This window comes from Parasteatoda tepidariorum, chromosome 8 (assembly GCF_982258835.1).
Source record: "Parasteatoda tepidariorum strain Cologne lab strain chromosome 8, Ptep-v5.0, whole genome shotgun sequence".
NCBI lineage: Eukaryota > Metazoa > Arthropoda > Arachnida > Araneae > Theridiidae > Parasteatoda > Parasteatoda tepidariorum.
Genome location: NC_141762.1, coordinates 19,592,703 through 19,619,135, shown reverse-complemented (window position 1 = coordinate 19,619,135; position 26,433 = coordinate 19,592,703). Strand labels below are relative to the sequence as shown.

Sequence of the window (26,433 nt, the reverse complement as noted above, 5' to 3'; positions counted from 1 at the left end):
AAGCAGATTTTTTAATTAACTAATTAATGAATTATACAGTATTAATATCAAAGGGTAATAATATTAATTTTCTTTTAATTTTATTAATATTCTCTTATTTATTTTCCGTTGCTGCATTCCGTTTCCTTTTAAACTGATGTTCGCTTATAAGTTTCTTTTTTTGATTTGTCTCTTCTCCCCCTTTTTGTAGCTATTCTGCATGTTTTATGGGTTTTCTTTACTCTTTATTTGTGGAATTCGTAACTCTTCTGTGCTATTACTTTCCTGAAAAAGAAATGAATGTATAAATTGTAGAAACCTAGCATTGAAAGTCCAAATAAACATATTTAACAATACATTCATTTTGTGCTAACTTTAGTGACTAACTTAAGTAGCTAACTTTTGCGCTAACTTACGTAATAATATCAATCTTTTTTTTCTTTTCAAATTCCTTTTTTTTACTCATTTTAATTAAAAAGGGAAAAGTTATCTGCTCTTAATCTTACATTTGTTTTAAAAAACTTGAAAATACCATAAAATAACAAAATTACACATTTTTAATAAACATGTTATACATTATGTTATTAAAAGTAAATTTAGCATGATAATTGCGGATGTGACTTTTATAAATATCCCATCTGCGTGTAAACTATTATTTTAACCAATGCCTAATTTTTAAAAGATTCCTTACTGAGATACTATTTTACTTTATAGTTTACAAATTTAAAGGATAAATAAGTCAGTAATTTTTTCAGAAAAACTGGTCGTTTTTATCAGAATTGTAGTGAAGCTCACTGGACAAAATGACATGAAAAAGTTAGCTTAAAATATAATATTTAGCATCGGTTTCATAACATTAATTGCTTTTTTTAGTATATCTCTATTTACTTATTATGCGTATTTTAATTCGAATTATTCTTTTTGTTTACTTTATTTTCAGGAAAAACTTTCTCTATTTCCACTTCGTCTCCCAAAGAAGAAACCTTAATACATAAATTGCAAATGAATCTGTTGTTGACTATTCTTTTGTCAAGATGTAATAAATTTGTAACGATGTTAGCTTATAAGTAGGAAAAAAAATCATCACTTCTTGCATTTTTAAGTGAAAAATATTACTTAAAGTTATTCATGTCCGGGAAAATTGCATAATTGTTATTTCGATTATGTTTTTAAAAGTTGTTCTTTATTGCTTGATGAAAGAAACTTAGTTGTAAATGTTAAACAAAATAGCATTTGATTTTATCTAGTAATGTAAAATCTAAATGATAATAAATAATGTGCTGCTCTAATAAAACGTGGATATATTATATAAAAATCAGAATGGCGTTAATACAGCTTTATTTTTAAAATTGAAACCTTCAATCACCAAATAAATAAATAAATAAGCCACACTGTGCTTCTAAGCTTGCCTGCATGTCTAATGATGAGGAAACAAACTTTTCACAACTCCGGAAATGGAGCAGAAGTAACTTAGAAACTAAAACTGGGAAGGCTTGGCTTGGTTCAATGTAATGTTTATTTACTGTTCCATAAACGTTATCCGTAAAGCGTAACTGCAAACTGTATATTAACTGAATAATCCCAAAAAACTGTAACTGTAAGATATTACTTGATTAAAAACTGACAAATATATTTGATATTACTAATAGATATTACTTGATTATTACTTTCGCATCAAAACCATACAAATGAAAAAGGTTTGTTTCTACCTTTTATTTTACAATTTTACATTAGCAACTTCACGTTTTATAGATTTTAAATCATTTCTGTTTCTTCTCATCCATGTTTGGGAAATCTTGAAAATAGGCATCTGTTTTTGAGCGCTTGAAAGCGCTCTAAACAGATGAATGTTTTTGAATGCTTGTTATTTCCCATTTGTACAAACTGTATAATTTATTAGACGCACGTGGCGAAAGATGGATAACCACTTACTGTGCGAAACAGTGTGTTCCTCATTTCGATAAATATGTTTCCGGAAACCTTTATTCTCACTCATGGTTTTTGTTTGTTTTTTTGAAACATCTGGCTGACCTTGTTTTATTAAATTCTAGAGGAATATCAGTTCTTTGAGTGCTGAACAACACTACGAAATCCTGTACGAAACAGATATCAACACATTAAAGCTAAAATAATTTCATTATTTTTTTTAGATTTTATAATTATATTTTACGTATTTTTACGTTATTAGATTAACAAACCATGTTTTATGTATCTTTTTTCACTAAAATTAAGATTAATTGTATTCAGAACCATTTGTCATGATGCTGTTGCTCGAGGTCATCTGATGATAGTCAAATTTTATCTCAATAACGTGATTTAAATCGGTGCTTATCTCTTCACACTATGGTAAAATATATTTTTTCATAGTACCTGTATTAAAGCCTTCCATTATTGATACATTTTTAATATATATCAAATATAGCTGATATACCTATATTTGAACAGTTGGTACGTGTTGAAACTGCACCTATTATCATCTTACTAGGAGTGACTAGAACTAAATTTAATTAAGCATCAATAATAATATGGTAGTTTTCTTCAGTATTTTTCGTTCAGCCGTGCAAGGAAATTTAATTATTTTTAATTTTTTAACATTTTATCTATTATTATATTTTATTTTAATTTTAAGCATTAAAAAATAAATAACATTTTTAAAAAAAATCAAAAGTTGGTACGTTTTTGGTTGGTTGGTTGTATTTTTTATTTTTCCTAAACGAGTAAATGCTACTTTAATATTGTTTTGCTGTTTAGTTCTTAGAATACGTAGCTTATTTCTGTTTTAATTTCAGTTCGTAGGTGTAATAATAGAAGTTCGAGGTAGTAGTAATAAATGTTAAAGATTATTAACATAATTGAAAGTTAAAAAATAAAAGGTAAAACTTTGATTTAAATATTTCATTTCTAGAGAACTTTAATCATACTTAAGAATTTGCCATTAAAGCATATCATGGTCTTGAAAGTAAAATTATTTTAATCAAAACAAAAGTTAATTTAGAACTTGAAATTATATTTGGGTTACAAAAGTTTTTTTTTTAATTTAGCGAAAGAACGCTTTTGATACGCAAAAGTAATTTTCAAAAACAGCGAAAACGAGAAAAGTTAACATTAAGGAATCTAATTTTCTTCCAGGTTACTGCTTAAAATATAAATTCGTTGCAGGCACATTTCGTCGTGTACACAATTCCTCGCAATCACAGCTAGTCGTAGGTATGTTTACTCAGAGAAGGAATGTATTTTTGTGCCTGATTTCGTCTTCACTAATTAATTAGCATATTTGAGGTCATCCCTTCAAACCTTTATGATTGAGATCTAGAACGTGAGGATTTGATCATTAGATCAAAAGCTATTCAGGGTGGTCCGTTTCGTATTTTGCTCACTGTACTTATCATTTTTTTGTCATACATCTATCAGTTATTTATAGACATAACATAAAACATGACACCGTCAAAACCGCTATTGATTAATTAGCATTATTTATTAATATTTTTATTACAATTATTCTTTTACCTGTTTCCTATGGTTTGTATTTAAAAAATGCAGAGGTATTTTTAAAAAAAAAACATCTTCATTGAAGCAATTTAAAAAAGTTATCAAAATATAAAGTTAAAGTTATGGAATAAAAATTATTAAATTAAAGTTATCAATGTTAGTAATATATTAACCATCAGCTATTTAAATTAGTAACTTTGAGCAACTTATTTTCAGTTAACAATAAATTTATTTTTATTATATTCAAAATGTTTTTTTATTCATATTTTAACTTTTAATGAGAGAATTCTTTAAGAGAATTTTTTAAATTTTTTTTTGTCAAAGGATTGTAATTAGAAATTTAATCATAAAGAAGAAGGGGTTAGCGCGAAATCAAAAAATAAACACTTTGAATAATTTTTTATTAAGTGATCGGATTTTCACGTACTAGGACTTAAGCTTATTGGATTTTAAGCTTATTTTAATTTTGCTAATTAGTTTTAAGTATGTAATAAATTACGAAATCAGACACAAAAAAGTATTTTCTATGAATCAACAAACCTGACCCTCAAAATATAGATGCAAGCCGCAATACTGAAAATATTGTAGTAATAGTTTAGCCTAAAAATTGGACCCCTTAATGTTAATTTCACTTTTGTGAGCAGTTCACTTAATCTCGAGAAATTTTTAAACGAATCAAAATATTTTTTATCGGCAAATATAAAATTCATTATTCCTCTAAGATAAATCCATTCAAATTCCACTATATTTTATTTTATTTAATAATAATCGAAACTTTTTTAAATTGTGTAGTGTACACGAATTTTTGAACCATTTTAGAGTACCGTAAACCGGGGCGAGTCAACCCATTTTTTCAGCTTGTCAACTTTCAAGTGGTCAAACTTTTGTAAATATTAAAGTAAAAAGGCTTTTAATAGGTGTTTCGGAATCGCTATTTATCCCTCTTTAAAGCTGTGAAATCGATTTTAGAAAATATTAACAGTTACGCTGTTACTGTATATTTTTATAGAACTGCTGACAAATCTCGTATGGGGCGAGTCTACCCATTCTACTAAAATGAATGTTAACATTGTAAATAATCAAATTTTACTATTAAATTGTTATTTTAGTTACTATATAGGATATTTATGAAGTAAAATTCATAACTTTATTATATATTCCATTTTTTTATTCATAAAATAGCACAAATTGAGTATTTGATCGATTATCACATTTTGATCACAGTTTTGCTTTTATAATCATTAACATTATAAAATAACATTTTTTTCTGATTATTGTTGATAAAAATAAATTAAAATTAATATAAATTTACAATTAAATAATTAATAAATAATAATAATTAAAGATTATTAACAAAATCGAAATTCAAACATTGGGAATCATAAAAAATCCTTTTCCCATTCTTTTGGGAGGTAAAAATAATTTATAAATAATAATTTATTTAACTTGCATTAAATAAAAAAAGTTAATTTTGTAATATAAAAATTGAAAAAATAGTTAAAATAAACATATTTTATATTTACATTTATATTTAACCTATAAATTTTCTTATTAATTATAAATTTGTCAATGCAGAATTAAAATAATATACTCAAATTCATTTAAAATGACTTAATTTTAATATAAACGAAGTTCTAAATTATATTATTATGCTTTATTAAAACTAAATTCGAATGGGTAGACTCGCCCCGCGAATTCTGGCTTTTTGTTTACAACAGCAAAACTTACGTTCTGTTTTTTTTCTTCATATAAAATTAATGTAATCTTAGTCTTAGATAAGTTTATCACTTAACCAAAGTGAAAATAGTAATAATAATAATATACTTACGGAGCACCAACTAAAAGTTTTCTGATTTTCAATACAAATCTCTCAAAAGACGTTTGAACAGGTCGGTTAAAAAGACACCAAATAAATAAAAACGGATCACACTATTACAGCGCCATCTTCCTTAGAGTCTGAACTAAGTCCTCTGTCGGTAAAATTTTTTTTATTTGCAATTTAAAATAGTGAAAATTAATAAAACTAAAATGGGTAGACTCGCCCTTGGATGGGTAGACTCGCCCCGGTTTATGGTACGCAATTTAAAATTACAAAATACAAAATTTGAACGAAATCGGCCTAATAGTTTCTGAGTTAACAAATTTTAAAAAGTCGTATATTGGGAACTTAATTTCTTTAGAACTATTCCACCAATTTCGTTAAAATTTTGCATTTTGCCATTTGAAATTACATACTTTAAAATGTACTACCTTAAAATACAAATTATCTTTGACTATTATTAGATAAAATAGTAAACAATAATAATCATTATTTTACATGGAAATATACCCGTTTAAATGAATTTTATAATTGAGTGTGAAATTTCTTTTTACTTGTTAATAAAGTTCTCGAAATATAGCGAAATACGCAAAAAGTGAAATTAGCACGTAGGGGTACAAACTGTCAGACGCTTTTCAATTTAAAGTATTGGGACCATATTTTCCAGATTGCAGCAATCCTCCCCCCCCCCGTCACCCCCCATATTTCCAGGTTAAAAATTCTTAATCTGTCGGGGGGGGGGGAAATATATGCTTATTATGAGAAATTACTTTTTGTGCCTAATTTTATAACTTAAAATATCATAAAACTTAATTGATTAGCATTTTAAGGTTAAGTCTACGAAATATTAAGATTAATTACGTGAAATTCCGATCATTAAGTCAGATCAAAAGTAATTTTAGTTATTTACTTTTTATTTTGCACATCGTATATGGCCACTCTAGCTCATAAGATATTCATTTCTTTAAAATAAAATTAAACTCAAATTACATTATGAAATATTTTGACTTTTCACCTTAATTTCGAAAGTATAAATTGCTTGCATTGGAAAGTACAAGTAATTTGCATTTAAAGTACTCTATTTAGAATAAAATACTCAATTAATTAAAGTGACTTACGCTATGATGATTAAGAGTCCCATAATATTATAACAACATTTTCAATAATCTATAAATAGGAAGGGGAATACCCTTAAGAAAAATGAATTATTGCATTAGCTGCAATGTCTACAAAGAATCTATGAATTCCTATTTCAAGCCATTATTGATAAATATGAATCCTTTTAAAATCATACTCGATCAGGAATTTAAGAAAAATAAAAAAAATTAAAAAAATAAAAATACGCACACGCACCAAGTCAAGTCACACTCAGAAATGTATTTAAGTTCTAAATCTCAAATCTTCAAATGTTCGCCGATGATGTGTAGGTTTTCATTATGTAATTAGCTTAAAAAAATATAGAGGAGACTCATTTTATAAGCCCTCCCACTTTTCGGTAACAAAAGCCACCACCAAGAAAACTGTTAAAAATTTCTCTGAAAAAATGGTTAAATAACAAATTATTTAATTGTTATTTTACCACATTCAAACAAAACAGTCAGATAACCATAAATAAGATGATATTCAAACTGTTAATTATGAGAAAAACCATTTATTAACAGCTTTCACCCAATACGGTTAAGCAACCATAATTTTATCATACCAACTAGCTTCATCGAATGAAGTCATATTTCCTTCAATCCGGGTACTTATTATGGCAGAGAGGGCTAACCTGTCAATCTCATGATCGGCAGAACAGGGGTTCGAGTCCCAACGTTGTCACTGCATCCTCCATTTATTCCTCAACACAGGAAAGGTTACAAGTGTTCTGCGCTCCCCAATTTGTGACCTTGGACTATTAGAATACGATACTCTTATTTACACATCGATGACAGCACCATGTCCGGTTAAATTTCTTTTTTACAGGTTTGAAACCCTGCTAGTCGTAAATGGTTAAAAAAACGTATAGTTTGGAATTCATGGTTTTTTAATCATACTAGTTGTAAAACAGTTTCAAAATCGTTCAGATAAAAATGTTCTTTACTGTAAATTTTACAGTTTGTTGGAAGGACAGACTGGCGCCGAATTGAAAATTCTAGCAGTAAAGGGCCATTTTAAAAGTTTCAAGTTTAGGGGAGCAATGAGTGGTCCCCAAGATGTCTCAGAGATGAAAATGATGCTTTGATACGTCAGTGTCTTAAATCAAGTTATTACAATTGTTTATATAAAGCTTCTGATCTAGTTTTGTATTTGAGAACTCAGCTATCCAACGATATTTCTTATATACTATTGACAAGGTTGGTGGTCCCTTAAGAAAAAGCATTGGTCATTACGTGATGGAATAAAAACAATGCAAAACTTTCTTTCGTTTTTTTTGCCAGGTGCAAAAATAAATCAATAGCAATTTAGTTTGGACCAGCGGTTCTCGATTTTTTTTTTGTCTACGGATTCCTAAACGGCCGAGCTTCTTTTCTTAATTTTTTTATTTTTTATTTTTTGACGGAATCTCGACTGTTTGAATCGGATTTTTTTTGAGGGAAAAAAAGTAGATTAGCAGCTGCGTATATGCTAGAAAAAAAGAAAAAATAATAATTGGGAAATATTTATAGTGAGGTTTGAAATTTATTAATTGCTTCATCAATACAGTCTTAAAATTAAGTTTGATATTAGGCAGTTGAATTCATAGGTTTGCAGCGGTTCTTCGTCCAGTAGATTTTGGCGCATGTGCAACCCAAATAGAATAAAATAAGCAGAATTATGGTTCTTAAAAAAGATTTCTTTTTAACTGTATGAATAGTTATCGGGGAAAAAATAATTCCTTATTCTTGTATTTGGCTATTTTATTGTGAACTTTAACTTTCGATGAGAAATACTTTTACATGAATAAGATGAGAAATAATTAGGGAACTTTTTATTTTAAATTTTGTCATTTCTTTCTTCATAAAATAATTTCATAAAAGTAAGCAAAATGTTAAGCAAATTGGTTTGGTCTATTTGGTCTATTAAAGGTTTCAAAAATAATTGTTGGTTAAAATATTTTAAAAAAAAGCCGAATTCACCAAACCCTCGGGTTCGGAGGAACATCTTTCAGGGATCGCTGGTTTAGACCACGATCTTGAGTAAGAGTTTATAAAAAATGAAAGTGTGTCACGAAGTTTTTTTCCCAGGAATCATTTCTTTCTATAAAAATGTCCCACAACAAATTGTGTTCGATGAATTTGCGCAATACCGTATTTTAGATAGGTTACGAATCTTTTATTAAATCTACAATATCGTGAGCTTTGCATAATCTACGATATCGTGAGACTAGAAGATTGCTCTGCCAGGTGAACATACAAACTTCGCCAGAAAGAAAAGTATTTGTCAAAACCTGAAGGAAATAATATGATGATTTAATTGAAGCGATGAAAACAGAAAGAATACTAGCTGTGCAAAAATGAATTTTTAAAGTAAGCAACTTTCTGATTGAGAGAATATAAATATAAAATTCGGCTCATGATCTATAGGACCTAGATTTAACTTAAATCTTCAATTATGAACAAGTGTGCTTTTCTTTTGTTTCTGATTTTTGCAACCTTGGTGACAAGTGTATCGGTAAGTACTTTGTAACGATTTTGCACTATTTTTTTACGTTCACTTGGAGAACCCAACGATATTATATAACAAAAGAAAATTCATAATAGTCATAAACTTCATTGATAAGTAACATCCACATGTAACTTACACATAATTTTAACCGTACAAATTTAAAATTCTACCTTAGAAAGCTTAACAGCCTCAGTTTGAAGTTGTTCGGACGGCAGACAATTAGATTGCAATCTATGGTAAGTTTCGATTTTACGACTTTAAAGGTAAGTTGCTCTTCTTTTTATCTAAACCGTTATCATTTTTTCGTCACGAATTCTAATTTCATCACCAGAATCACTGATCACTGCAAACAGACTGTTGTTAAAAAAAGTAAACGTAAACCATTCGATGTCTGGTTCTACTTTGTTAGCTTTATCTTTTGTAATATCGATTGGATGCTTCTTCAGATGTTTTTACCCTTTAATTATAGAATCACTATTATTGTCGATTACCTTATACTTGTAAATACTTGCTATTCAAAACTTTTGAAATTATTTAGATGTTGTAAAAATTTCAAATATCTAAATTAAGAAGCGCTTTGGCAATCATCAATTTACTAAAAGAACGACATTTTTAAATAACTTTCATCAAACAGCTAATTTAGTTACTAAATTGAACGCAATTTGAATCAAGAATACAAGTCTACCAAATTGGAAAACCCAGCTAAATCCATCAATCAAGAGGTTACTACAATGGTAAGGGTAATGCAATGGTTTTTTTAGTCATGTTATTCCTAATTTTCTCCAAATTTATTCCTTATTTCTAATCTAGATGGCATACAACTTGTATTTTCATGACAAGCAAAATTAAATTGAAATACTTTAAATCATTAACATTGCATAAAAATAACCGTAATATAATTAATAATAGGAAAATTAAAATAATTTTTCAAAAGTTTTCTCTCGTTTCTATTAACAATAATGATTGAAATAAACAAAAATGCATGATGTAGAATAAAATACACAATGCATCAGAAGCTTAAAACATTCTATTACATACTTATGATCAGTCAAGGAAGAATTAAAACGAGCATGACCTTAACTCTATAAAAAATAATTTTTAAAATAAAAAGAAATTCTAAAGTTAGGAATGAAATGCATAACACCTCAAAAGTATAACATACTATTCGTTACTAATGAGAAATTAAGATAAGAACGATTTCAATTCTACAAAGTATATTATTTTTTTTAAAAAATCTTTTGATGTAGAATGAAATGAATAAGGCATCATAAGCTTAAGATTCTCCATTTATTACTTATGACCAGCATTGGAAAAAATAAAATTTGTAGAATTTTAATTTAATGAAAAGTAACTGTAAATGCACAATGCAAATCAATGAATGATGAAGAATGAAATGAATTAGAAGCATGAGGATGATATGAATCGAAAGAATTAAAATGAGCATGATTTCAAATCTATAGAAAGATAAAATAAAATGTGTAAAATGAAATAGATAAGGCGTTAAAAGCATAAAACTCACTATTTATAACTTATGTATTAAAAAAACTGAAACACAAATTGTTTCAACTCTAAGAAAATTAATTTTCAAAATTAAAAAAAAAAGCATGATGAAGAATGAAATGAATTTGAGAAAATCAGGAGCATGAGACACTATCTCTTATTATCTGTTATGAATTGATTACTTATGGAAGAAATAAGATAATTATTATTTCAACTCCATAAAAAAACAGTTTTTAAAATAAAAAATGTGTCATGTAAAGAATAAAATGCACAAGGTATTAGAAGATTTGTTCTCAAATGGTATGTCGATTTTTCAAAATTTTGCTGTAATTTAAAACTGTCTAATAGAATTTAATTTAAATTGAATTTACAGTCAGATTTGATGGCCAAAATTATTTATTTCATTAAAGTTTTTTTGAGAAAAATTATTTTTAAAAAATGTTACTTGTTTTATAAATTTCTTAAAAATATTTTTTCCAAAACTCCCTAATTCAAAACTGTTCAAACATTTTTTACGCAATTAAATTCAAAAAAAATTTTTTTTAAAAATAATATTACTTCCTTCATACATTTTTTAAAAATATTTTTTTACAAAACTCTCTATATTAAATTTGAATTCGAAAACTATATTTGTTGTAGTCTAAATTAGTTTGAACTTTGTAATTGGATTTAAAAATTTTTTATTCACAAGACACTGGCTTTTCTGTGACTTAACACTGGCCTAAAAAATAAACAATTAAAAAATAACTTAAAAACTAATTAAATGCATAAAAGTGAAAATTAATAAAAATTAATTATTATTTTTACTTTATTTTCGTAATTAGTGAAAATTTAATATTTGATATACATAGGTACAGACATCATCAAGGTTTTGTAAACAACAATCAGATTGTAATATTAACCCCTTGGGGACGGTTGATTCTGAAAAGCATTCGTACAAAATCAGAATCAAGTTGTAATTAAATAAAAAACGGTAACTTAAATGTAGTCGTTTCTTATTTGACAGACTTACTTTGCTTTTACTTTAATTATTGTTAGATTGATCATATATATAATCAATGTTAATTCAAAGTATAACTAAATAGTTTTATTTTGAACAAAGTAATGGTGAATTAAATAAATCAAACAATTATAACTCCGCCCACAAATAAACGGGTAAAGAATTACTTTGATTACCAGTTTTATCTTTTTACCCTGATTGATACAGTTTTATGGTGGCACATATTTGTGACAGTCGGCCCGAAAGGGTTAAGGAGGAATGTTGCGCTTTAAGTAAAAATGGAATTTACTGCCAGAAAAGGCAAAAACTTGGTAAGCTCATTTCATTTTTATTTAATTATATACTACAAGTTTTTCTTTGCACTCATGCTGTGCCACCTAACTCCTATTTAGGTAGCTTTACTATATCGCTAACTTATTCATATACTGATTTACTGTAAGAACCTTCCTTAATATATATAATTAGAATCCTTATAAAAACGAAGACAAATACGCACATTCGGAAATGCAAATAAATATTTAAACGAGCGAAACAAAATCTTGATAATCGCGATCATTGTGGAAGGTGCATGTGCGAAACACCGAAATCTGTTTAAATGCGAGAAGAATAAGAGAGGAGTTGAAAAAAAAAAGATTAAAAAAAATCGAAATTCAAAAAATCGAAAATTGCCAAATCAAAAATCTAATTCCTACAACACTATCTACCAACAAGTATTCAGACACGTGTGATTGAAAAGAAAAACAAACTTTATTCATAATCTATAGTTGGTAGAGCCTCCACTAGAGGCAATTACAGCGTGAACCCTTTGGGGCATACTTTCCACAAGTTCTTGTGTGACTGCTAGTGGTATTTTCTTCCTCTCGGCTTGGAAAAGACATGTAAGTTCCTTTACCGATTTTGGTCGGGTAGTACACCCCTTAATTCGGCAATCCAACTCTTCCCAGAGGTTCTCGATAGGGTTCAGGTCTGGGCTCTGGGCAGGCCAGTCCACTCGATTAACTCCATTGGCACCACACCAAACCTTCGTGACCCTCGCAACATGACAGCTGGCATTGTCGTCTTAGAAGTAACAGGGGTCTGCCCCGTAAAAGTGCCACAACGTAGGAAGGACATTGTCATCCAAAATAGTGCAGTAGGCATCGGCGTTGAGCTTACCATGAAATGTTCCCAATCCATATCAGGAGAAACATCCCCAGGACCATAATTCCACTTCCGCCGAACTTAACTGTTGGCACAATGCTATCTGCCAGGAGACGTTCTCCAGGCATACGCCAGGCCCAGACCCTGCCATCAGAATGGTAGAGGGTGAACCTTGATTCGTCGCTTCAAAGAAACGCTTTCCACTGATCTACGATCCAATTTTGATGTGCTTTGCTCCACATTAACCGAGCAGTGCCATTGGATTTCGTGATCAAAGGCATATGAGCAGCAGTACGACCGTGAAAACCAAGCAGATGTGCTTCCTTACGGATGGTATTAATTGAAACAACACTCCCGGATTCCTGGTGAAACTCCTGGAGTATGGGTGGTCATCAGCTGGGTGCGGTTCTTCAGAATTTCTCTGGACCAGTGGTCGGCAACCTGTGGCTCGTGATAGTAAGCAAAGCAAGCATTTACTACAAAATATATTTTCTCACGTTTAATAAGAAATTTGTTGTTAAATTAGATCTTCGATTTAAATAAAAAAATTTGAGTTAGATAAAGTGATGGGAAAAATATTTTGTATTCCGTTTCAACGAGTCCGGTAGTTGTAATTACATTTATACCTGACAGTAATAGTTTCTTTCAAGACTTTATGACGCTTTGCAGTTATTACATAAATATATTTTTTGAAATAGATTTAATTGTTTGGTTGCAAAATCAACCTTAATTTAGCGTTTCTCAAATTCTTATTACACTGTAAAAAATTTATAGGTCAAAGTGGTTAGATAATAATGTATTTAAATGTTTAAATTATTTAATTATTTTATTTTAGTTAATGTAATAACCATATTCAAGCAAAACATTTAGAATCCATAAATAAGATGGTATTCAAACTGTTAACTGTGAGAAAAACCGTTTATTAACTGCTTTAAACGAATACGGTTAAACAACCAGAATTTTATCGCATCAACTAATCCCATCTAATGAAGCCACTTAGTTCCCTGTAGCATATTAAAGAGGATAGGGCTAATCTGTCAATTTCTTGACCGACAGTACGGAAGTCCCAGCGAGCGTCGACACCGTAATATTTCCTTCATTCCGTGCAACGCAAGAAGTGTTTACAGTATCCCACTCTCCCCAATTTGTGACCATGAACTATTCGAATACAGTACTCTCATTAACACATAGATGGTAGAACCATAAAGCTATTCAAAGTACAGCATTTTCCACTTCAGGTGAAATAACCAAATTAACTAGTTGAACCACATTCCACGTTTCATTTCATAATGAAACAACTCAACCACACCCTGTATCCAATGTCCATTACCTAACAAAAGGTCTAACTCCATTGTCAATTTAAATTCATTTCCTATGATTTTCAAGCTGGTTTAAAATGGTTGAAAACAGCATAGTTTTGTAGTCATGGTTTTTTAACCATATTTGTTATAAACGGTTTAAAAAACTTAAAAGTAGAATATGATCTTAAACGTAGACTGCTTACGGTTCTTTTATATTAATTTAAAAAAGAAAATTCTGACAGTGTCGCTTTAACTTTTTTTTAAAACAATTATCTCAAATTTGTCAATTATATAAATTAAGACAGGATTAGTATTCTTTTATGAATATGTGATTTGTGTAGGAGAATCTTGTACAGAGGACCTATATCCACTTAATGATATAATATATGTGAAAGTATGCCCTTGCATCGATGGATTGGAATGTCCGAAAGGAAATTCATCTATGGTAAGGCATGTTTTATCAATTTAAAACCTTTTAGTGTTATTTTATTTACTTTGATTTGCATTTTAGTCAGATACAATGTGTGTAGTTTGAGCTACAATGTGTGTAGGTAGTCAGATACAACATATTAATTGAGCAGAAAATTAAAAAGGAAACTGTTTCCTTCATCCAAAAGTATACTAATATACTCTCTTAAAATGAACGAGTGAAAATAACTCAACTTGAGTGCTATTTAACTCTTTCATCTAGATAAAACCGGCCTTGAGTTAAAATCACTCAAGTGAAAGAGTTATATGGAAATAGCTCAATTTGAGTGAAAAAAATTTCACTCAAACTTGAGTTATTTTCACTCGAGTTTGAGTGATTTTCAGTATTACCTGAGTGAATCGTTTTCACTCAAACTTGAGTGAATTTAACTCGTGTTTGAGCGATTTTCAGTATTTCAGTTTGTAAATTGCAGTCAAAATTTTTACTGTTAATATTCGAAATTTTTGTATTTAGTGGTGCCATCTATCGTAAGCGATAGAAAATACTATAGTTTTCGTTTCAAAAAAATTCCTTTTGATAGAGAAAGCCTTAGATAGGATTTTTTTTTATCATAACGTTTGATGAATTTAAATATCGAATTAGATAATATAGTACTTGTGAAAGTTTTCGCTGTGAGCATATCGACACTGTGTATCCTGGGATTCGAACCGGCTTCCCGTCTGTCGTGAGATTGACCGATTAACCATCTCGGCTACAGTCCTGTGTCAAGACGGCTACAAAGAACTAATTAGTTTCATGAGCTGGGTCTTGTTGGCGAGGATAAAGTTTTTATTTGTTAAATCAAATAAGGTGAAAACACAGTTAAATTTTTTTTCAGAGTTAACTGTTTGAATAGCAGCATTTTGTGGTTATCCAATTATTTTGATTGTATACGGTAAAGCAACAATTAAATGAATTATTACTTCAGAGGTTTTTTTTATGAAAAATTCCTAACCACTGTAGATTTGAGTTTTTTTTTCTTTCCCCTAAGTTAAGTCATTTTTCTTTGAAGTTTAATTTTTAAAAGTAAGGAGCTCTAAACGAATTTTTAAAGTAAGCAGTTTAATAAATATTATGCTCATTTAGGTTCAATTGAAAATACTATGAGTCATTTTTTTTTCGAACAAATTTATTCGTTTAATTTATAAAGCTTTATTTTCAAGCAATAAAAAAGGTATATTGTTTTAAATTGCCTAAATTTTTTTAAGACAAATTTCTGAAACTGAGTAAGAATAATAAATTTTTGAAGAAGACGTTAGAAGTTAAAAAATCTGGATTAAATACCCTTTTTCCAACTCAATTTTGCAAACTCTTTTGATATAAATTTGTTTAAAATCCAAACTATATATTTGTTTTGATTAGAAAAAAATAAGTATAATAAAATTACTAAAATACAGAAATATTTAAATACCTAATTTTAGGCATATTTTAAATTAATTAAATTGTATCGCTTCAATTACAATTAAACCAAGTATGTACACTGGTTATCATAAATTAAGGAAAATTCACAAAAATCGCGATAACTCAAGAAATTACACATGGAATTTTATGAAACTTACCCACAATATACAACACATAGTAAGGTATTAAACAACATAAAAAGAAATTATCAGACATTAATAGTAGTATAGAAATTAGCACATGTATAAAATAAACAAATTGGAAGTATCGGTTTGCAATAGAAAAAGTACCTTTAATATGGAATATGATTGCCTCTAGAAGCAATACAGCACAAACAGCGATGTGTGATGCTTTCAATTATGCGGTCTATCAGTTCAATAGGAAGTGAGAGCCATTGCTCTTGTAAAGCAGTTGCAAGCGTGGCAAGGGTCTGAGGGGGCGGATTGATGGCAGATACACGCCTCCCTAGAGCATCCCAAACGTGCTCGATAGGATTCAAGTCCGGGGATCGAGCTGGCCACTCCATGCGAGTAATTGTTTCCTGTTGAAGATAATCATCAACAATGCGAGCTCTGTGTGGTCTTGCATTATCGTCCTGTAACAGGAAGCAATCACCAATTGCCCGGGCATATGGGCGCACATAAGCATCAAGGATGTTGTCTCGATAAACCTGAGCATTCACGGTTCCCCTTGGAAAGACATGGAGGTATGTGCGCCCTCCTAAGGATATGCCTCCCCAAACACAGACACTGCCTCTTCCGTATGCATCTCTTTCACGGATGTTTGATGGATGATAACGGGTCCCAGGTTCTCTCCATATCAAATAACGTCTACTGTCACTTTCTAGACTAAACCTGGACTCATCCGTAAAGAGAACAGGCCTCCATTGATCTGACGTCCAGTGGACATGTTGTCGGGCCCACTGCAAACGGTCTCTCCTATGGCGTGATGTGAGCGGCACGCAAATGGCTGGTCGTCTCGCATACAGACCACCTTCGTGGAGCCTTCTGCGCACAGTTGACGTTGACACCAACCTTCCGGTGGCTGCAGCAAGAGAGGATCTAAGATGTGTCGGAGTAGCGGTTCTATTCCTGCGTGCACTTAATGTCAAATATCGGTCATCGGCACTGGTCGTAACAGTTGGCCGTCCTTGACTGAACCTCCTAGATGCCGAATCTGTGGTTTGAAATTGCCTCCAAAGTCTATGAACCACAGATGGACTCACATTTAGCCATCTGGCCACTTCTGATTGACTCTGCCCTGCCTCTAGTCTCCCGATGGCTCTCCATCGTAGTTCTTCAGGCAAATGATGCCTAGAGGTCATTATTACGAATTGGCTATCTCAGATTTTCAATGTCGCAATCACAGTAAAATTTGTGTGCTTTCTCTCAAACTTGGACTTTTATGCTCCAGGCAGATGACGTAAGCCGAGTGCAGCGCCACTAATTTGCATATTGCAATTTTACTCAGCTACTCTTAGTGGACAACATATGCAAATTTTGCACGGTTTGGCTTACTTTTGAAAGAGTTATCGCTATTTTTGTGATTTTTCCTTAATTTATGATAACCAGTGTATTTTATGAATTTCAACTATTATGAATATAGATAGTGTACGCTATTTCCGTCATCAATATATATGTTTAGAATTTTTACCTAATTGTAAGAAATTAATATAGAATCAAAAAGAAAAAAACATTATAAAAATTTAATATACCAGCCAGGAAAGCAAGATTGAAGACATCAAACTCTTTCAATTTTACCACACGGCGTGGCATAGACCGATAAAGCTCCCGGATGGTCTCTTGCTGTATTTCCTGCCAAATTCGATACAATTGTCGAACGAGGTCATCAAAATTCCGTGCCAGATGCAATCGCCTTCCCATCATATCCTAGACATGCTCGATGGGAGAGAGATCTGGTGATCTGGCAGGCCAAGGAAGAGTTTGACAAGCTTGCAGACAGTTCATAGCAACACGTGCTGTATGTGGTCTGGCATTGTCCTGCTGAAAAACCAGCCCAGGGCGCTGCAAAAGGAACGGTAGTAAAACAGGTCTTAGGATGTCGTCGACGTACCGCTGTGCAGTAAGTGTACCTCTAATGACGACCAAAGGGGTCCGGCTGTCAAAGGAAATGGCACCCCAGACCATAATGCCTTGTTGAGGGCCGGTGTGGAGTGCAATAGTGAAGGCAGGATCCCCCCTCTGCCTTGTGCGTCTCCAAACACGTCTTCGATGATCGTCAGGACACAGTTGGAAGCGGGATTCGTCGCTAAAGACTATTCATCCCCAGTCGGCATCATTCCAGCCTGATCGAGCGTCGAATTTGCGCGTCTTAGTGCGTTCTTGGTGCGTCGATTTTTTTTTTGTTATAGAGTGTATTTTGAGGGTCAGAAATCCAGAAGCAAAAAACAAAACAGAAAATAGACATGTTTATTCAGAGAAAGTTCGTTTTTGTGTCTGCTTTCATAACTTAAAATATAGCCTGCTCCAATTAATTAGCTAAATTAGCATATTTGAGGTCACCCCCGCGAACCATTAAGATGGAGACCTAGAACATGAAGATCTGGTCATTGGAACAAGTGTTATTACGAGTGATTCTTTTTTTCCTTGCACTGTATCTTAATCAATGCCAAGTTTCTGAAAGACTCACTAAAGACAATGTTTGATTTTATTGTTTACAAGTTGTTTTCAAGATAACTTTTTTGGAACTAATTGATTGATTTTGATAATTCGAATTATTCTTTTTTTTTTTTTTTTTTTTTTTTTTTTTAGAAACAACAGAAAGTTATTTATTTTTTATTAAATGATTCAGAAAATTTACTGCACAAGTTGACATGATAAAAACATAAGATAAAAACAAGCGATATAATATTGCGATCGAAGATAAAAACATAGCATATTGTATCGATTTTATAATATTGGCTTAATTAGTTTTTATTAGTATGTCTTTTTTTCTTATTATGCGATTAATTCGAATTCTTCTTCTTTTTTTTAACTTTATTGCAGAAACCACAGAATGTTAATTATACTTTCATTAAATTATTTAGGAAAATTGCAGCACAAATTGCTATGAAAAAAATTATAGGATTAAAACATAATATTCGATTCATAATTAGTTTAAGCTTAATTAGTTTTTCTTTGAATGTTTCTTTTTTCTTAATATGCAATTTTTAATTCGAATTACTTTTTTTGTTTACTTTATTTCAGACAGGAAATTTGCCGAGATGCTCCAATAGAAGGAACCTTAATAATTAATAAAACTGTAACTGCTAACTGTAACTTTGACAAATTAAATTGTTGACTATTCTATTGCCAAGATTTTTATTTTAAATTGCATGTAATGAATTTGTAACGATGTAAGCTAGAATTTTAAGTAGAAATGTTTTGCATTTTTAAAAGAGAAGTATTATTTAAGGTTATTCATGTAAGGGAAAAATTGCATAATTGTTGTTTAGATTATGCCTTTAAAAGTTGTTCATTATTGCTTGATAGAAGAAGCCTAAATTGTAGCATTAAAGAATATAGTAATGATATTATCAAGTATTGTAAAATTTAAATGTTACTAAATATTGTGTTACTCTGTTACTGCATTTTATTACTTATATTTTGGAAACACTTTGAATGCAAAAATAATCAAAAGCAAATCTATCATTTAAAAATCAAAATGGAGTTAACTTTAATTTTCAAATTGAAAACCGCAACCATCATAAAAAAAAACTTTCTTAACTTACCTGCATGTCTAATGATGAAGAAACATACTTTTCACAGCTTTGTGAATGGATCAAAGATTACCAGGAATCTACAACTGTGAAGGATTGGTTACATATAACCGGGAAGTATGACTACAAACTGTACATTAAATAAATAATCGAAAGAAGCTGAAGTGGTAAAATATTAGTTGATTAAAAGCTTATTTCGATTTAAAAATATACATATTGAAAATTAAATTCGACATGTTTCAAGTGCTCTGAAACAGGTGCCCATTTTCCAGACTTGACAGGTTGAATGAAGAGAAACAAAACTTATTTGAAATATAAAACGTAAAGCTACCAACAAAAATGGAAATGGTTCCATTTTTCATTGGAAACTTCACATTTTATAATTCGAATAACTTTTTCTTCTCGTTTATGTATATCAAATCTTGGAAATAGACATCTGTTTTTGAGTGTTTGAAACATGTCGACTGTTATTTCTAATTTGTGCAATTATATACTTTAGAACGCGTTGGGCGAAATATGGATAACCGCTTGGTATGGTAAATAGTGCTTCCCTTAATTGGAGGAATATGTTTCAGGCAATCTTTATTCGCACTCACTACTTTTGTTTGTTTTTGAAAGATGTAATTGACCTTATTTCATTGAATGATAGCTTAATACCCTTTCCTTGCAAGTGGTGGAAAAAGTAAGCAGTCAATATATGAGTACTGAACAACACAACAAAATTCTGCACGAAACTGATAGACATATATGATCACAATTAATTAAGCTAGAATAACATGCATAATTAAGTAAGCTTTTAAAAAATATATTACTATATTTCGTCCCTCTCTGTGACTTTACATTATTAGATTAAAAAAAATATACTATTGCAAATGTACTATTATATTTTCTATTATATACTATTATACCTTTATACTATTGCAAAAAAAAAACTCTTTTCTGAGTGTCTGTATAAATGCTACCCAGTTAATGCACTTTTAATAAATATCAAATGTACTGTTATAATAATGTACCCATATTCGTACATTTAGTACCTATTAAAACTACATTAATTACCATAATACCAGAAGTGACTACTACATTTATATAGCATCATCATTAAAATAAATAGGGTAATTTTTATCGGTTTGCGAAACGCAAGAAAACTTTATCGTTTTTTTTAACTTTATTTAATTTTTTTTATTTAATTTTATGTTAATGAAATTAAATTAAATTAATACTTTTCGCTTGCGTTTGGCAAAGCAGAAAATTTGTTTTTTTTTCTTTTCGTATGAATTCCATTTCTCCATTAGTTTTGTTTTTATAGTTTTTAAAGTATAAAGCTTAACATTTTCTTTTATTTCAGTTAGTACTTATAACCAAAATTAAACATCATTAACTTAAACAATAGTTTTTAATGCTTCTTTTAATAGAATTAGTATCATTTCTCCATGAATATTGCTTTTTAACATAGCCTTTTTTAAATTTCAATTAGTATTTTTTATCAAAATTAATTAAGCATCAATAATTAATAATATTACAATTTTTTATGTTTTTCCAAAATGATTTAATACATTTTGTTTATTAATTTTGCTTTAGAGTATATATTTCCTTTATTTTATTTAATACTTATTAGGAAAATTAAACATCATTGCCATCTATGATAGTTTGATTTTTTACGTTTCTCTTACGATTTCTTCATTAATTTTTCCTTTTAGTACCTAGCTTATTATCTAGCTTTTCCATTTCTCCGGGGCAGTTGATAACGTCGTTTATGAAAATTTACTCAGTGCAATTTAACTGTTTCGTTCTTTCTTTCTTTCTTTTTTTTCTTTTTTTTTTTTTTTTTAAATTTTAAATAACGTTTTTTTTTTTTTTTTTTTAAAAAAAGTCGAAAATACTTGAGATTAAAAATAAAATAGTGCAAGTGACGTAGTGGGGGTCACATGATCCTGATTAGTTGTTAAAACGTGGCTTATGTTTGCGTTAGCAACTGTTCCATCCATTCTATTTCGAATAAGGCAAGCCCTTCAAGTATCAATTCTCTTAAATTACACGTTCTATATTCTTACACAAAGATTTTTACACAAAGATTTCAATTCTTTCACTATATATTTCTTACTTAACACAAAGACAGGCATGAAACCATGCAGAACATAAACAAACTAATTGTGCATCGAAGTTGCCAGGTACATAAAACAAAAATAAATCACGGTTGCAATAAAATGCGTAAACAAAAAACAAATTTAAGTTAAGTAAAAAACGTAGACGAGAAAGAATTTCATTCCAATAAATTCGATGTTAACCTAACTTAACGTTAACTTAAATACAGCTAACCTAACCGAAGGTTATTAGGTAATTAGGTTAATAACCTCACGTTAACTTTAGTTAATTAACATTCTAACTTATGTGGTGAAACTTCGCTCAATTTTAACATGATATTTTGTTTATAAACGATCAGCTGGAGCTGAAATCATAGATCACAAGTGTGGGTATCCATGATCTTCTTCTTCTTGAATGGCAAGTAGCCAGTTACTAGCATTTCTACACAGTGAGCAAAAATATAAGCAGACCATCCAGAATAACTTTTGATGAAGTGATATGATCTTTACGTTCTATGACTCAATTTTAAACCGTTCGATGGATGATAATAATTGTTAGAAATTATTAATAAAATTTCAAGGTTAGAAATAAAAGTTGAAACTTTGATTTCAATTTTTTTTTTGTATAATAGAGAACTTTTCGACCAATTTCGATAAAATTTAAGAATTTGACATTAAAACATTTTCAGTCCTTGCGAATTAAGTTATTTCAATTCGGAAAAAAATTACATTAGAACTTGAAACTCTATTTGGGTCAAGTAAGTTTTTCTTTTAATAACGTGCAAGAATGCTTTTGATGTGCACAAATAATTTTCAAAAATTTTCCAAAACCTGGAAAGTAAACAATAAGGGTTTATTTTTTCAGGTTATAGCTTAAAATATAAATTCGTTGCAGGTACTATTTGTCGTGAGCACGATTCCACGCAATCACAGTTATTTTGCTCAATTTGCCGTGATATCAGTTTTTGCAGTTTCGATGAAATACACCTAATTACGAAGACAAAACTCTTGTATTGTCTGAAAGACGGAGAGAGAGAGAGAGCTAACTAAATCTATCTAATTTTCGACTATTCAGATTGAAATTGTACATTGATTGTAATTGTACATTGATTGTAATTGTACATTGATTGTAATTGTACATTGATTGTAATTGTACAATGGTTGTAATTATATATTGATTGATTGTACATAAATTGAATGATTGTTAATATACATTGATTTTTAATTAGCATTTAGCTTGCCGAAGCAAAATATTTGCATTAGTCTCTCAGCTAATTAAACTCTATAGGTGACATAAATTATGAAATCACACTTTCTCTACAGAAATAAATCTTTTTTTAACGAAGTATTTCGATTTTCGACTCCAATTAGTCGTGGTGGCTCAGAGGATAGAGCACTCGCCTTAATGAGGTGACCCGAGTTCGAATCCCACCAATGGATGGGATTCGAATTCTGCTCCCGGCTCGTACCGACCAGACGGATCATGGATTAGAGTCTCTTTGCCATCAGACTTACTGTTGGGAGGTTTTATTGGTTTTCCTCTTCACGTAACGCAAATGCTGGTTATCTCCATCAAAAAAGTACTGTCGCAATACTTGATCCAGCAGTTGCATTGTCTTCTGGATTAGGTTCAAAATTATAAGGCTGCGGAGTTGAACATTGATTGTCGTAAACTAAAAATTGGGTCGGCTGTTCAACGACTGTTATAAAATTATAAGAAGGAGCAGCAGCAGCAAATTAGAAGATATGGTCAAAACAGTTTAGATATGAAACGTTCGAGCCTTGTACTATAATAAATTTTGGTGTTTGCACAGATCAACCTTTAGAATTACATTAGCGAATCAGAAACTCTTTGCAAATATTAAAAAAAATTATTTGCAAAAAGTAATTTTTAATGGTTATTTAATTTAATTGTTTATTATATTAATTTAAAAATTTTTGACTCGTAAAGTAAAAAAAAATTTCATTGAAATTTTTATAAGGCGTTTTACATAACAAAAGAATTTCTTCATTATTTAAACTCTTTCGAAAATTCCTGAAAAGTATTTTACGAACTGCCAAAGGCGTTCGAAATTTTTTCCGCATTCAAATCAAACTTTATAAAAACTTGTGGGGAAAACTTCCTCAACTAAACTGCTTAAAACTACTATTTCAAATACTAATAACTTGCAAATCTTCAACAATTTATTATTATTTCTTTTTAATTTTGCATAGCAATTAACTATTATTAGTAAAAACTGTTTCATGATATTCATTTAATTTTCTAAGCCCATTGGCTGCAGCGTCATAGAAAATTATGAAATAGTGGTAAAAGAGCTAATGATAATTTTTGACGATTTTTAGATGAAATGTGATACTTTAACTATCATCACGACATGTTATCCAAATAAACAATCCTAATAAAAATTAACTGTTCTAATTATTTAGTTCGGTTCTGTTCTTAAGTTAAAGAGAAATCCATAGAAGGGTTGTTCAAATATTACGTTGATATTTTTTCGGCAATTTCGAACACTTTCTCTTTCTAAGCAAAATAAGAAAATTACCCCTTCCCTCTCAAAGAAAACAATACACTTTCCTTATTTTTTTTTTTTTTTTTACTTTGACGTTTTCTTTGTAATCTAATTTTAGAGAAATATTTAAACAAAAAATGCAATTTTGCCTAAAACAAAATTTAGGATTCAATTTATTTTATAAAAGTTTAAATGGAATAAGCAATTTATTTATGTTTTCTTTCGGTGGTTGAAAACATTGACTCTTAAAACTCATTTAAGAATTTTTTTTTCTCCAATCTTTCATTTTCCCAAATTTAATTATATTTAAAAATATGAAACTTTCCAAATCTGAGATTTTTCCAAATGTTTCGCTACATTTTTTTTGCAATAATAAAATTGGAAAAAATGGAAAATACCTTATGCAAGAATTTCTCCTATTATTATTCATAACAATAAAAATATCTTAAACTAATAGTGGGCTGTGCCCCCTGATCACTAACGTTCGCCAACCCCCGAAAATTGCTACGCAATCTTATATGGTGTGCTTCGTAAACCAAGCTCGCTTCGCTCGCTACTAACTTAGGTACATTGCAGATGCACAAAATTCTAAGAATTCAAAACAATCATTCAAATCCATATAATAACTTTTTTTTTTTTTAAAAAAAAGTACATCTTTTTAGTAAATACTAAGTGATTAAAATAAATTTGAATTCAAATAAATGACATGAAATTCGTTAAACCTATTAGAAATGTGCTATAGTATGAAATCTTAAAGCGTAACAGCACGACTGAGACTCATTTTTCAATGAATAACTAATAACAATAATAAAACAAATAAATTCGTGATATAAATCAAAAATCGTCTAATAAATTCATGATATATAAATTTGTGAAAAAAAGCGCTTTCGACAAAATACTAAAATAGAGATCTATCGATGAAGACTACTCACTTCTGCCTAGCTAAATAGTATAAGATTGCCGCAGCCGATAGGGTGAATTTTGGAAGAGATCACATTTGATGAGAATGCTCTCTCTGGTTATTTCCGTTTCCGTTTCTGAAAGCGCTATATGTTGAGCCACCTCAGCTAGATTTGGCATGCGACATTTTTAGCGGCAATCATTCGTCGATTTTCTAGCTTTGCCATTCGGGGAGTTGTAATGAGGCATTTTTTGTCACCGTGTAAGAGAAATATATTTATAGATTCCTCGAATTAAGTAAATTTTGAAGGAAATTGTTTCCTTAAGGAAATTTTATAATAAAAATTCTAACTGCGAAGGGCAATTTTAGGAATTTCAAGTATAAGAGAAAAATTAGGGTTCCCCAAGCTGTCTCAGAGATGAGAAAGATGCTTTAGGGGTCTGTATATTAAATCAATTTGTACGACTTGCTTACACAAGGCTTCGGTTGCAATTTTTTGCTTGAGTAATCAGCTATCCTACGACAGTTCTTATATGCTATTGACAATGTTGTTGGTCCCTTAAGAAAAAACATTGGTCATTTTTTTGATGGAATACCAACAATACACAATATTCTTTCTTTTCTGTGGAATTGAAATAAACATAAACCAATTGTAATTTAATTTAGACCAGCGGTTCTCAATTTTTTTCGTTTACGGATCTCTAAATTGCCAAGATTTTTTTTTATTTTTTAAACGGAACCTTGACTTTAAAGAAAAGTTTATTAACAGCTGTGAATATGCTAGAAAAAAAGAAAAATAAATTATTTGGAAATATTTATAGTGAAGTATGAAATTTATTAATTGCTTCATAAATACAGTCTTAAAATTAAGTTTTGTATTAGGCGTTGAATCCATAGGTTTGCAGAGGTTTTTTGGTCCAGTAGTTTTTAGCGCATGCGTAGGCCAAATTAAATAAAATAAGCAGAATTATGGTTCTTGAAAAATATTTCTTTTGAACTGTAAAAATAGTTATCGGGGAAAAAAAATAATTCTTTATTCTTGCATTTGGTTATTTTATTGTGAATTTCAACTTTCGATGAGAAATACTTTTGCATGAATAAGATGAGAAATAATTATGGAACTTTTTGCTTTAAATTTTGTCATTTCTTTTTACATAGAATAATTTCATAAAAGTAAACGAAACGTTAATCAAACTGATTTGGTCCATTAAAGGTTTCAAAAATAACTATTGGTTAAAACATAAAAAAAAGCCTAACTCACGGAACCTCCGGGATCGACGGAACATCGTTTGGGAACCGCAGGTTTGGAGCATGATCTTGTGTAAGAGTTTATAATAAAACAAAAATGCGTCAAGAAATTTTATTCCTAGGAATAATTTCTTTCTATAAAAATGAACGATGAATTGGCGCACGATGAATTTGAGCAATACCGTATTTTAGATAGGTTACGAATCTTTTATTAAATCTATAATATCGTGAGCTTAGCATAATCTACGAT

At 30.0% G+C, this 26,433-nt stretch overlaps 1 protein-coding gene and 1 long non-coding RNA gene across 3 annotated transcripts in view; one reads left to right on the top strand and one right to left on the bottom strand.

The window, feature by feature from the left end:
- Positions 1-26,400, bottom strand: LOC122271650 (uncharacterized). The gene is made up of 3 exons (XR_015428654.1): positions 26,197-26,400; positions 19,456-19,529; positions 1-264 (listed from the first exon to the last, which is right to left on the bottom strand). It is a non-coding gene; the product is annotated as an uncharacterized LOC122271650 (long non-coding RNA).
- The window catches only part of LOC107457215 (uncharacterized), a 36,792-nt gene continuing 19,061 nt past the window's right edge, over positions 8,703-26,433 (top strand). The window contains exons 1-5 of one of the 2 annotated variants that reach the window (XM_087149935.1): positions 8,703-8,920; positions 11,266-11,315; positions 11,667-11,725; positions 14,197-14,300; positions 18,932-22,611. In XM_087149935.1, coding sequence (XP_087006061.1) covers positions 8,861-8,920; positions 11,266-11,315; positions 11,667-11,725; positions 14,197-14,300; positions 18,932-18,979 — 321 coding nt within the window. In that variant the 5' untranslated portion in view covers positions 8,703-8,860 and the 3' untranslated portion in view covers positions 18,980-22,611. Of the gene's footprint in view, positions 8,921-11,265; positions 11,316-11,666; positions 11,726-14,196; positions 14,301-18,931; positions 22,612-26,433 lie in introns of those variants that run through there. The other variant, XM_087149934.1, reaches the window with a different exon arrangement.